This window comes from Diadema antillarum, unplaced genomic scaffold, assembly GCF_040938485.1.
Source record: "Diadema antillarum isolate AM-2024a unplaced genomic scaffold, OU_Dant_1.0 scf00000029, whole genome shotgun sequence".
Lineage (NCBI taxonomy): Eukaryota > Metazoa > Echinodermata > Echinoidea > Diadematoida > Diadematidae > Diadema > Diadema antillarum.
The window spans coordinates 5,404,135-5,415,578 of record NW_027270918.1 but is presented as its reverse complement, the minus strand read 5'-3'; the positions used below and the strand labels follow the sequence as shown (position 1 = coordinate 5,415,578).

General features: G+C 40.6%; 1 protein-coding gene across 1 annotated transcript; it reads right to left on the bottom strand.

Annotated features, from left to right (window-relative positions):
• Window positions 1-1,356: 1,356 nt before the first annotated feature.
• LOC139738502 (left-right determination factor 2-like) lies at window positions 1,357-3,733 on the bottom strand. The gene is made up of 4 exons (XM_071649131.1): window positions 3,466-3,733; window positions 2,881-3,172; window positions 2,229-2,462; window positions 1,357-1,750 (listed from the first exon to the last, which is right to left on the bottom strand). Exons 1-4 carry the CDS (start codon window positions 3,731-3,733, stop codon window positions 1,357-1,359), a joined length of 1,188 nt encoding a protein of 395 aa, XP_071505232.1.
• Window positions 3,734-11,444: the final 7,711 nt, after the last annotated feature.

The window sequence follows — 11,444 nt, the reverse complement described above, 5'->3', positions numbered from 1 at the left end:
ATTGTTTACTATGCCGACAGTATACGGGTCTTGTTTTCCCGTTCGACAGGCAGCCATTCTAATTAACCTCGGTCAATCGCATTCTTTTTCGAGATCGGGAGCTATGTCTGGGGCGCGAAAGGCGCATGGCTATTATCTTTGAAAATGGTCTCCTCTATTCAAACCCGTTCCGTCATTGTCCGCTACAGCCGCAATTGACGACGCGTCTCGCATCGCTAAGCCCCTTTCTCAAGCAGGTGCTATGTGTGTGGGACAGGATAAGACTGAAGAATACTAGGCTAGCCTCACTAATTACCCTACAATGGGAACTCCCACTCGTTTCTAGGTTTACGGTGATAGAAGTTGCGGCGATAACTCAGTGGGTCTGACGTCGCTGTTGAGAAATTCGCCTTGCGAGTTAAGGGAGCAAAATTGCTACTTGAAGAATTACTCAGAAAAAAAAAATGCATTGCAGTCGTTATGCAAAGGGACTATTCTGATGACTAACTCGAAAAAGTGATAGTTTGATACATCCGATGGTAAGACAATAGTTATTACATACATTACTTTTAGGGAAAATAATCGCTCTAAGTGTATGACAGTGCTCACCAGTAATGACATGTGTGTACAGCTGTATATTTGCGTATTGAGCAATTTCTTAACTTTGTTGTCATTTTGCGTGATCAAATTGTATTACTCAAATCCCCACACACGCACACACACACACACACACACAAACACACACACACACACGAGCACACATGATTATCGGTACTATAGTACATGATCATAATGAGTACACTTCACTTTTCCGTATTAAAGCAAAACTACGATGCCATACGTTTCTCTGAAATCAACAAACAAATAAATTCCTGTCCGCACACAGATACAGACAAAATCTCGCAAAAATAAACAAATAAATAATTGATAAATAAACCAACTCACCCGCTCATCAAATCACATTAGTGCCAAAGCACAAACTCTTAAAGACAAGACATGCTTAGGAGGCTAGTGGGTTTACAGACTGAATTTCCACAACGAAAACAAGTTATCAGTTATATTGCAATTTATTAATGAATACATGAGCAATAAGTCTTATGTGATTAATAATATAGAAAATATAGATAATCTATGACAGTACTCTCTACGATGGCACTTTCGTTTGAATCTTACATTCAAATGGTTAAAGACAGTTAAGCTGTACACAATAGCTTATTAATACGCACAAATATCGATGTCTTACAGACTATTTCAGCAAAGCTGATCTAAATTCAAGCAATTTGATTTGGAGTCTTATTCAGGTTCTCAATACACCATTGTATCAGAGAACAGATAATACGATTTCATGCTTGGTTTTGGAGAAAAGATATTCCAAATTCACAATGTGCATTGGCAGTCCTCAACGATCATGTTTGGTATCTCTTCAACTTTAAGCTCCACAGTACCACTCTCGGTCTCCGCGAGGTACATCATTGGTAGCGAAGACGACCTAGACACGCCACAGGTGCGGTGGCGGCTCCCGGGCCTGCCCCCAGTTCCGGCAGTCGACGAAGAAGACGGATAGTTGCCGAAGCTGGGTAACCGAAAAATGTCTCGAATGAAACGATGATGCGAATTAGGGCAGTGTCCCATACACTCGAAGGCTTCAAAACCGGCGGGTTCAATGATCCAGCGGCTGGTCCAAGTCAAGTCGCGGAAGTCGACGTACTTTCGACGGCGACAGCATCTCTCCGCTTCCTCTCCTTCGTATTGACAGTTGTTGGGCTCCTGTCTAGAATAGAAATGATTGACAAGAAAAGGATTATAAGTACACTGTGTGGAATAACACAAAACAAAGTAAACTTTGAAATTTGGATAAAAGTTTCTATACTTCGTCAAACCAAAACACTTTGGGACGTATCAGTTGTACTCGAACTTTGGAATTGGTGACTGATGTGACATATCAGTCATTAGTGTTGCTATTTAACGTTTTTGCAGAAGTTGCGAAAACTAACAAAATACATGCTGACCTTGCGACATGCCTGATAATATATTTCATACGTTCAATAAGCTTATTCTAAATTGTGAATAGAAAGCAACGTTTACTACAGTGGCTATAACCAAAGTAGTTGACTACACCTCATAAATGACTTTGTAACCCAAAGCATGTAACTCAAAACAAACTGCAGGTAGAGCATTTCATTAAATATGACCAGTATATTGATCAGGGAGGATGTTTATATTGAAAATCACGTTTTAAAGATGCTTACCTTGGTGCAAACTTTGCTGTGTATATCACAAGGACTGGACTGCTGTTGGGCGAGCTTGGGTGAAACTGGGTGGCAAAGACTACGCTGTCAGCAACGTGTTCCGCATGATGTCCGCCCTCCAGTGGGTCGATGTGCAGTTCGATGCCGTGGTTGGCTTCGGGGTCAGCTACCCAGGTCTGGATGGTGTTGGTGACATCGAAGACCTTCCAGCCCGAACTATTCATAGCAATCTCCCTGTAGACAAATAACAATAAAGGTGGAAACAGTTTATACCACATGATTAACTTAGTGTCTCTATACGTTCTTGGTTGAATTGTAACATTATATGTGTAGAAGAATATTATTTGCTGCACTTTCAGCATCGAATATCATATCTCTGACCCTAGCCTAACGAAGAGATTGCATTCCTCTCAGTATGGTTTGTGCAGCCGGAATTTCACAGATACAAGCGAGCATTCATTTTTTATAACATTCTGATCAAATGATTTGTTGTAGACCCAAATATCTGTTCAGGTCGTTTGCTTGTTACAATCCAACTAAAACCAGTGGACTAAAGAGGTAACACATAATCCTAGCAGTTGAAGTGTCCCATTGCATTCTTTAGAGACAGACATCTCTCACAGATTGGTAAATGTGTGAAATGCGTGCTCACCTCTGATCGACAATGGTGTTCATACTGTCGCCCAGTAGCGGGTCGTCGCTCATAACTTGCTGGACGGAGACGAAAGCGTTGTGTTCGTGGTTGTGTTCATCCGCTAGAATCTCCTCCACATCGGAGTCGACGTCGTGATCATCTCGCCCGGGTTTGAAGATGGAGTGGTTTGGTCTCTCCTTGTAGACCTTGAGCTCAGCCATGATGACCTCACTGCCCTCAGGAATATGCGAGACGTCGAATGTGAATAACTGGCGGCTGCGGTCAGTGTACGACACCTGACCATGAATCTCTGTTGAACGAAAAAAAGAGGGAAATGTTTGTTTATTCCTATGTTAATCACGGTGATTATTATTTTATTATGTATGATAAATTCTAACTCTCTGCCCTTCTGATTTCCGATTCTATCGTTTTAAGAAGTCACTTGAGTCTTAATTAACGTAGTGACACCCCCCCTAGCCCAATGGAAGGCGGTTCCCCCTTTAATTATGCCAGCGTTAAAAGACAACAATGTCTACTCTACTCGATAAATGGATGCAAGTTCACAAGTTCTTGAAATAACTCTCGTTCCTGTATTTTCCTTACCTCCGTTCTTATGGATTCCCTTGGTGATATAGGCGCGTCGAACCCTGTGCTGACGATGTAGTGACTCGTATCGCTGGCGCAAATGTTCGGGAACAGATATCGTCTCCTTGTCCACAGACGGGAAAGACCAGGGATCCACGACACCAATCTTATCAAGAATGTCCATTTGCAAGTAATATTCCTCCTGGATGGGAAGGCTTGACGCCAACCCAATGAGTACGATAATCGCAGACGTAATCACTGGAACACTTTTCTGTGATAATTCCATATTGATGAGGTTCGAGTTATACGATAACGGGGCGATGTGACGGGATAATGTGATATATTCAGGTGTAGCTATCAGACGATGTTCCTTGGACGAGCTTTGCTGTGAAAGTGAGGGGAAAGGGGCAGATGCTGGCTCTTTAAACCTACCCGTCTCAGAAAGCGAGCCGAGACGATTATAATTAGCCTTGAATAGATTACGAGTATAGCGGTTGTCTGAAAAAGAAGGTATCCGCTAGGTGGTATTCGGTGCGGCTAATGCACGTAATTAAGCTGTCTCGAAAACACAATGGGAATGTAAATAGCGCATTCACTCGCATTGACTGCTCATGACACTGAGTGAATATGATAGAAGAAACCTCCTGTCAAGCGCTCGGGTTTCGGGAAAGCCCTCAAATGACGCTTACAAACACGCTTTTGTCAGAACCACAGCTGGCAACAAAAAGGATATGGGTACGTCTCGGATTCAGTTTTGGTCGGAATCTGCGACGTACTAATCACTGTCCACGTCGCAAGAATTCAAGCACCTTCGTACACACAGCAAGGTGTCGGGATTGTATAGTTGTCATGGTCTTCAAGTAAAGAAATACAATTTGACCAAATATTATGTAGTTTTGTATGGTCAACAGTGGCAGAAGACGAGAGCGTCATTTCCAAAAAGGCTCTTAGCAGTTAGAAAATGATACATTCCTATATCAAGTCGGAGGGTACGTGATATCTCTACAAAATCTGCTCTGAACCAGTGGTACATATGAGCTCTCTGTTGATATTGCCTCCAAAAATCAATAAATATGACGACTGTAAGATGTGGCAAAATAGCGCTTTATTAATCATAATGCCCACTTTCCCATAAGACACGATCTTGCGGCAAAGCGGTCCACAAACAGTTGGTTCGTCGCCATGATACTAAAATGCACTTCATGTTTGGAGCGGTAGCAAAGCAACCGTGACGAAATATGTCACGACGTTTCCACAAAGAAATGCAAGAAGCACAGAGTATGGCTGTTTCTTACAAAGCCTTGCGATTTAACAGATTACCCTTGTTTTAATGAGACAAGAAGAATCATAACAAGTGATATTTTCTGACTGGCAAATATCTTGTAGTTTATATCTCGAAAAATTTAAGGATAAAATATTTTCACTACCGTGAACTTTCAAACAACTATCAATCATAAGCGACCGTGCACTTGCACATAAACCATCAACAGAGATGGTAAGTGGAGCAACCCACGTGTCGTACTCTTACAGAGAAACCATGTCAGCAGACGTGATTAAACCGTGATTGACGAATTTCACACCTCCGAGAACAGTGCTCTTCGTGAGAGTCAAGTACAAAGGGTGACCTACTAAGTAACCGGCTTACAGCAATTACACGTAACAAAAGAAGAATGGTCTAGAACCCCAGACTAAATTCGGGTTGATATCACCGGGTCAGACGAACTTGCAGACTAAACCTTTATCACTCATAATACCACTGGCTGCATGTGTACTATAGCTATTTGACTTTTACGTCTAAGTATGTACAGTAGTTGTCAAGAGACAAAAATAAAAGGTATTAATAAAGACCCACTATCCAAAACATAGTCACTCACTTGTCACATACCAAGAAATTCGTGCACATTGGTGTGTCGTGAATTTCGGCTTTAGAAATAATTATTTCCAAGGCGGTTCACTTAACCCTGTTCAGTCATTCGTGAGGCTCGAAACCCATATTTTTTTTTTTTTTTTCGTTTCATGCTGGTGCCTCGATACACCGGAAAAGGGAAATTCTTACTCCCTCAAATCGTAAAGAGTTTCCTTAGTCAATACCAAAGCGGAGACAAACTTCATACCATGATGCGTCCCTCCCGAATTCGAAGCGAAATACTGCTATCTCTCCCTCTCTCTCTCTCAACCACTCACACAACATTATGTTTGATAAACAATGTTTACGCCTTACACATATATTTTATACCGAACATCAGTTTTAAAAGCATGTATGGTGCAGATTAAACTTTCTGAGATACGAGTTTCAGCATGAATTATAGTGTGCAGAACGTGGAATTGTATGACATGACACGAGATTACCATGGTTGATCGATCTGCATGCATTTCAGAGCAAGGCTGTTTACGCCTTAAGAAAATTGGTTATTGCAAAATAGGCAATAATTATAAAGTTATAGACAAAACTTGTTAAACAATAAGCATTATTATGTATCTGTGACATAGATTTTTTATGTATTTTCTATGTATGTTCATTCTCATTTTGAAAAGTGTGTTTCACAAATGCAGTTAGTACAAATTATTACGTTATCTTCCATACCTAATCAAATATGTCATCTCCGTGAAACAGATCAATTTCTCTGGACGAGGGTTTGGAAGGCCCGCTATTTAAATTAGAGATGCGCCTCTGATGGCAGGAGTGTCTGGTTGGTGTCTGAGCGGTCGCTTGTTTGCTCCAGTTTGTCACCGGCGTGTTGAATGCAGGAACAATTTGTTCGCCTGAGCCTTCCAAAGAGAATGAAAAGAACAGAGGTTCGAGGCACAGCTGTGGGACAAGCAAGTGTCAATTCCAAGCTCCCGTACAACATGTCTTATCATACAGGTGAGAAAGATAAAGGTGTAAACAAATTCCTTCATTGAGCAAATTAAACTACCTTTACTCTTAATTCGATTGCCTGTACATATCACCGATGTCACCTCGAGGTGTCACCTCATTATTCTTTTCTTCAACGGTTACTCGCCGTCTCTCATTCTTACCGTAAATGAGCACATTGTTGTACAAGTTTACATGAATTGAGTTCACGATCAGAAGAAAAGAACGCAGAAATTACCTGGAAGTGCAACCGATGCTTCAGGATTAACAGCTACTGGGGCTCGCCCGGTAACTGGGGTGCAGGGTACGCCACGGACTACGTGAATTAAAGATGGACCAATGTAGATAATTCAGCAAAAATAAAACGATGAAACAACACAACAAAAATATAATACGTGGATTCAATTTTAGCCGAAGATATACCACGAAAACTAACACACGTTAAGATGACAAAATACGTAAATTCTCCATGAGAGCGAATATGGAATTCACAGATGCCCAGTGGTATCACAGTTCTATTTAAACCTTGGTCACGAACCCTCATACATGGACAGTCCCCGTGAGATATAACCTCAACACAACTCCTAAAGGCAGCTTAAATGTGGTCACAGGCTTATCTTGTCGTATTACCACTCGTAAGAGCAGCACATATCTGACCTTGTAAAGTATTATACAGGTATGTAGCTCTCTGGGCAGCTCATAGTTCATTTTGAGCTCTGCTACTTAGAATACGATGCAGGGCCGGCGTAGTGTTTTCAAAAGTGTGAGGGCCCACTTCCGGGTTTCATGAGCTAACAAGCAAAAAAAAAAAAAAAAAAAAAAAGGTCCTCAGCTCATCTCTCCACGTCCACTTCCTGGTTTCTTCAGCTGACAAGCAAAAAAAAAAAAAAAAAAGGTCCTCAGCTCATCTCCGCTCATCTCTCCCCGTCCACTTCCGGGTTTCTTCAGCTGACAAGCAAAAAAAAAAAAGAAAAAAAAAAAGGTCCGCCATACTTCAAGATCTCTTATTTCTATTTTAGTGCCACTTACGTACTTCCGGGTTGAAAAAAGTGTGGGGCCCCAAAGTGATGACACCTTATGTATTCCTTTGTATGGTGCACAAAAAGTGTGGGGGCCCAAGCCCCCACGGCCCCCACGGCTGCGCCGGCCCTGCGATGTACTGTCCAGAAGTATTAAACAGTTGGAGAATACTAGCGAATCTTCACAATAGTATTGTAAGGAATGTCAGTAGAATGTAAGTTTGTTTGGTGCACTGTTATCCATGATCAAGTAAAGAGCGAAACAAAACTTGCAATAAATAGTATCCTTTAAAAAATGGCTCTAGACGCCGGACTCATTTCAATACTATATATATATATATATTTGATAATTGGACTCAGTTTTGAAGTGACGTGCATTTCTTTTTAAGTACAGATGATTAATACAAGCGAGATTCTACAAACATTCGTCCATGAATTCGTCCATGAATACGGGTGCATTTTCAAAGTTATTTGATACTAATGATCATCCATTTCGTCATATTCTCCTAAAAAAAACACCTAACATTTTACCTGTCTTCGGTATATTTCGACCCAACGAAATGGAAATACTCGTCAGCACACAAACAGAAATAAGCATTAATGATTAATGAGAAATGTATGAAAATCAGCAGTAATGTAGGTCCATTTCAGCTCAAACTTGCCCGAGCCATTTGGATATGGGCTGTCAACTTCACTGCAATTCAGAAGTGATGGGACGGGTGAGTTCACGTGAAAATCTTTAATGATGAAAGGGGAACATGGCACAAGTTGCGAGGGAGACTGTGACACTTCCGTCATCTTAGAAGCTGCAAGACAACAACAACAACAACAACGCTCATGAGTTCTAGTTGATCAGCAATTGTAAAATGTGCTGGAGTGGAATAAGATATAAAGTGGAAACTGTCGTACAGAAACTGAAAGCGTCACTGAATGTGGTAATAATATCAATAATTTTTTTCAGTGTTTGTCCTTCGCAGTCATACGTTTTTAGATGAGGTAATCAGGTATATCACTCGACTCGAAGTGTCCTCGAATAAATGATTACCTCCGGCAAATACAAGTTAACTCTCAGATATCCACGTAGTTGGGTGAAATACCTTGGATTATGAGAAATGATAGCGATATTAAACCAATAAAGCAAGAAACAAACATGAATACCATTTCACATAGACCACTGTCGGGGTATGTATGAATTTGTAAAATGGACATGCTTTCAACATAATGTCAAACAATGATATTATGTTTATTAGTTTATTGGAATCTTAGAGCTCTACAGGGATTTTGAAGTCTCGGAGTCGAACACGCCTTGGTTTATGTGATCACTTGATCAGAATCCACAGTAGGCCTAGCTATTTACAGAATAATCTATGATAGTATGAAAGCAAAAGAGCTCACCGAGTGACCTCTAGCAACCTGGATCTAACACTCCCATCCAGTAGCATAGCTATTACTAGCACTAGTAAGTAGTAGCAGGTTTAATTATGTGCATCTAGGCAACGTGAACCCTTTTAATAATAATAATAATAATAGTGAGACTCTTATAAAGCGCACATTTCTACCTAAAAAAGATACTCCAGGCGCTATAGAACAGAGTACATATTGTGTCACGTTACAACAGTATCACAGAAAATAATAAGACAATAAAACAACAAACAATAGTCCTATATACGTACACATACTATACATACAGGTATACAATATTTTCAATTCAAATTACAAAGTGTAAAAATATATGTCTTGAGATTCTTTTTGAAACTATCAATGGAAGATGCTTCTCTAAGAGATTTTGGTCGGCCATTCCATAGTTTTGGGCCCATATATGAAAAAGTCCGATCCCCCCAATTATGCTTGATTCGAGGTACCTGTAATTTTAGCGAGTTTGATGAACGGAGATTACGTGGTGGTTGGTGAAGATGAAGAGTATTTTGAAGGTAGACAGGGGCAAATTTACGCAATGTACGGTAAACAAGAAGAAGAATCTTGAAGTTAATACGTTTTTCTACAGGAAGCCAGTGTAGGGAACGAAGTATTGGGGTAGTATGCACAGTTTTCTTCTTGAAAGTAAGTAATCTAGCGGCACAATTCTGAAGACGTTGCAGTTTACTGAGTTCTTTTTGTGGAAGGCTGCAAAACAGAGAATTGCAGAAATCTAGACGAGACGAAATAAGAGCATGCATCAGTTTTTCTGCTGCTGATCTAGTTAAACATCTCAGAATTGAGCCCAGGTTACGCAAATGAAATCTTACAGATTGGGATACATATGAAATGTGGTCTTTGAATGTCAGATTTGCATCATAAACAACACCAAGATTACGAACTTTGTTCGAAGGCTTGATATTACTATTGCCAATTCTAACAAAGCATGTATCAGAATTCACTTTAGACAACATCTGTTTGGATCCTATCAGAATAAATTCTGACTTACTGTCATTAAATTTGAGACAATTTCTTTCCATCCATGCCTTAACATCATCGATACATAATTCCAATCGTTTTACAGCTTCAGTGAGTTCAGTCCTGGTTGGTGAAAAGGATACAAATATTTGTATATCATCTGCATAACAGTGATACAGTACTGAATGTCGTGTCTTTCAAAAATGTGTCTAATCCTTGAAAGATATAATGAAAATAGAAGTGGTCCACCTACAGACCCTTGCGGGACTCCGCAAGTAAGTGCAGCCGGATCAGAGTTACTGTCATTGATCTTAACATATTGTGAACGGCTGGCAAGGTAAGATTGAAACCACTCTAATGCAAGTCCTGTGACACCAACAGATCTGAGAGTCTGGGTGAGAATGGAATGGTCAACAGTATCAAAAGCTGCCGACATATCAAGTAAAACAAATGCAGTGATATTCCCAGCATCCATTTGTCTCAAACATTGATCAGTTAGGTCAGTAAGTAATGTCTCTACACTATGATCAGGGCGATACGCTGATTGGTGCCTATCAAGAAAATCATTCTCCTGCAAGTAGTCTCTTTTACTAAATGACAAGTCTACAACGTAGGCCTACAATGTACGTCGCAAAGACTTTTTACAACTACGTCTAACTGTTGAGTGTTAGAGGGGTCTAGATACTAACGTTAGTTGTGTAACTCGTTAGATTTACATTATTTGGGTAGATTTCCAACTAAAACTGATCTTTGTTGCGGTGTGAAACGTGGTTTTGCGCTAACCCAATCCAAAAAGGTGTTTACTTAAAGTTAAACGTTAAAACGTTGATTCGTTTTACTTTAGCGTTAGAACGCAGATATCGTAACCGGTTAGAAGTTCTAGGATCTAACATTAGAGTTAGGGCCTAGACGGTCTAGAGAATTTAGGTAGGGTTTCAATCCTTCCTAGGAACTTACATGGAGTTCTGAATCTGTTAGAGGGCAAACGTTAGCTTAGACTGTATAAAACGTTAGAGAGCTTCTTGCTGTCTTGCAGTTTAGAGCCAAGGGCTCCGCGCTACCGAACAGCAGACGCCGTGGCCCGCCCGTGCGTATAAAAAGTACGAAGCACGGCGGCGACGCTTAGTGAAGGCCTATAGTTACAGCAAAGAGTATAGAAGCTCTGATTTTGGTAGACAGAAAGATCCGTCTGTCCGGAGGACTCTTTTGTATTTTGCCATTAACGCCGTCCTCCGTAGACAGACGGAAGGTTGTAGTACCCATTGCTGTGTGGATGTTCTTAACCACTGTCTCTATGGAAAATTGGGTGAGGTACCTCACCCTTCTCGATTGCGTCTAATTCACGGCCCTAGGTCGGCAAATTTAAGCTTGAATAGTTAAATCAACTATTCAAAAATAGACTACACTCACCAGATTAATGAATAATCCAATATTTCGGTCGAATTTTCAACGCAAAACACACATCAACCAGCCCGTCGCGTCGTCGCATTCAAACTGCAGAAACATACAGTATGAATCTATTAGCCAATCACATGCGAGGTAGTTTCTACGTGTTTGTTTTACTTAATAAAGTACCTCGCATGTGATTGGTTTACAGATTCAAAATGGCGACCGTCAGCTAGCGAACGGCGATGTTGCAATATGGATAAAATTTCTGCATTATAACCGCGTTACTGTGAGTATTTCGATTGCAAAATGTGAGAAATTAACCCCAAATATTGCTGCAT

What these genes read in the sequence shown, in the direction of transcription:
- LOC139738502 (XM_071649131.1), bottom strand. Translation starts at nt 3,733, where the DNA reads ATGGAATTATCACAGAAAAGTGTTCCAGTGATTACGTCTGCGATTATC. An exon ending in GGGAATCCATAAGAACGGAG is followed by an intron (nt 3,173 to 3,465) that starts GTAAGGAAAATA and finishes TTCGTTCAACAG; the next exon opens with AGATTCATGGTCAGGTGTCG. An exon ending in AACACCATTGTCGATCAGAG is followed by an intron (nt 2,463 to 2,880) that starts GTGAGCACGCAT and finishes ATTTGTCTACAG; the next exon opens with GGAGATTGCTATGAATAGTT.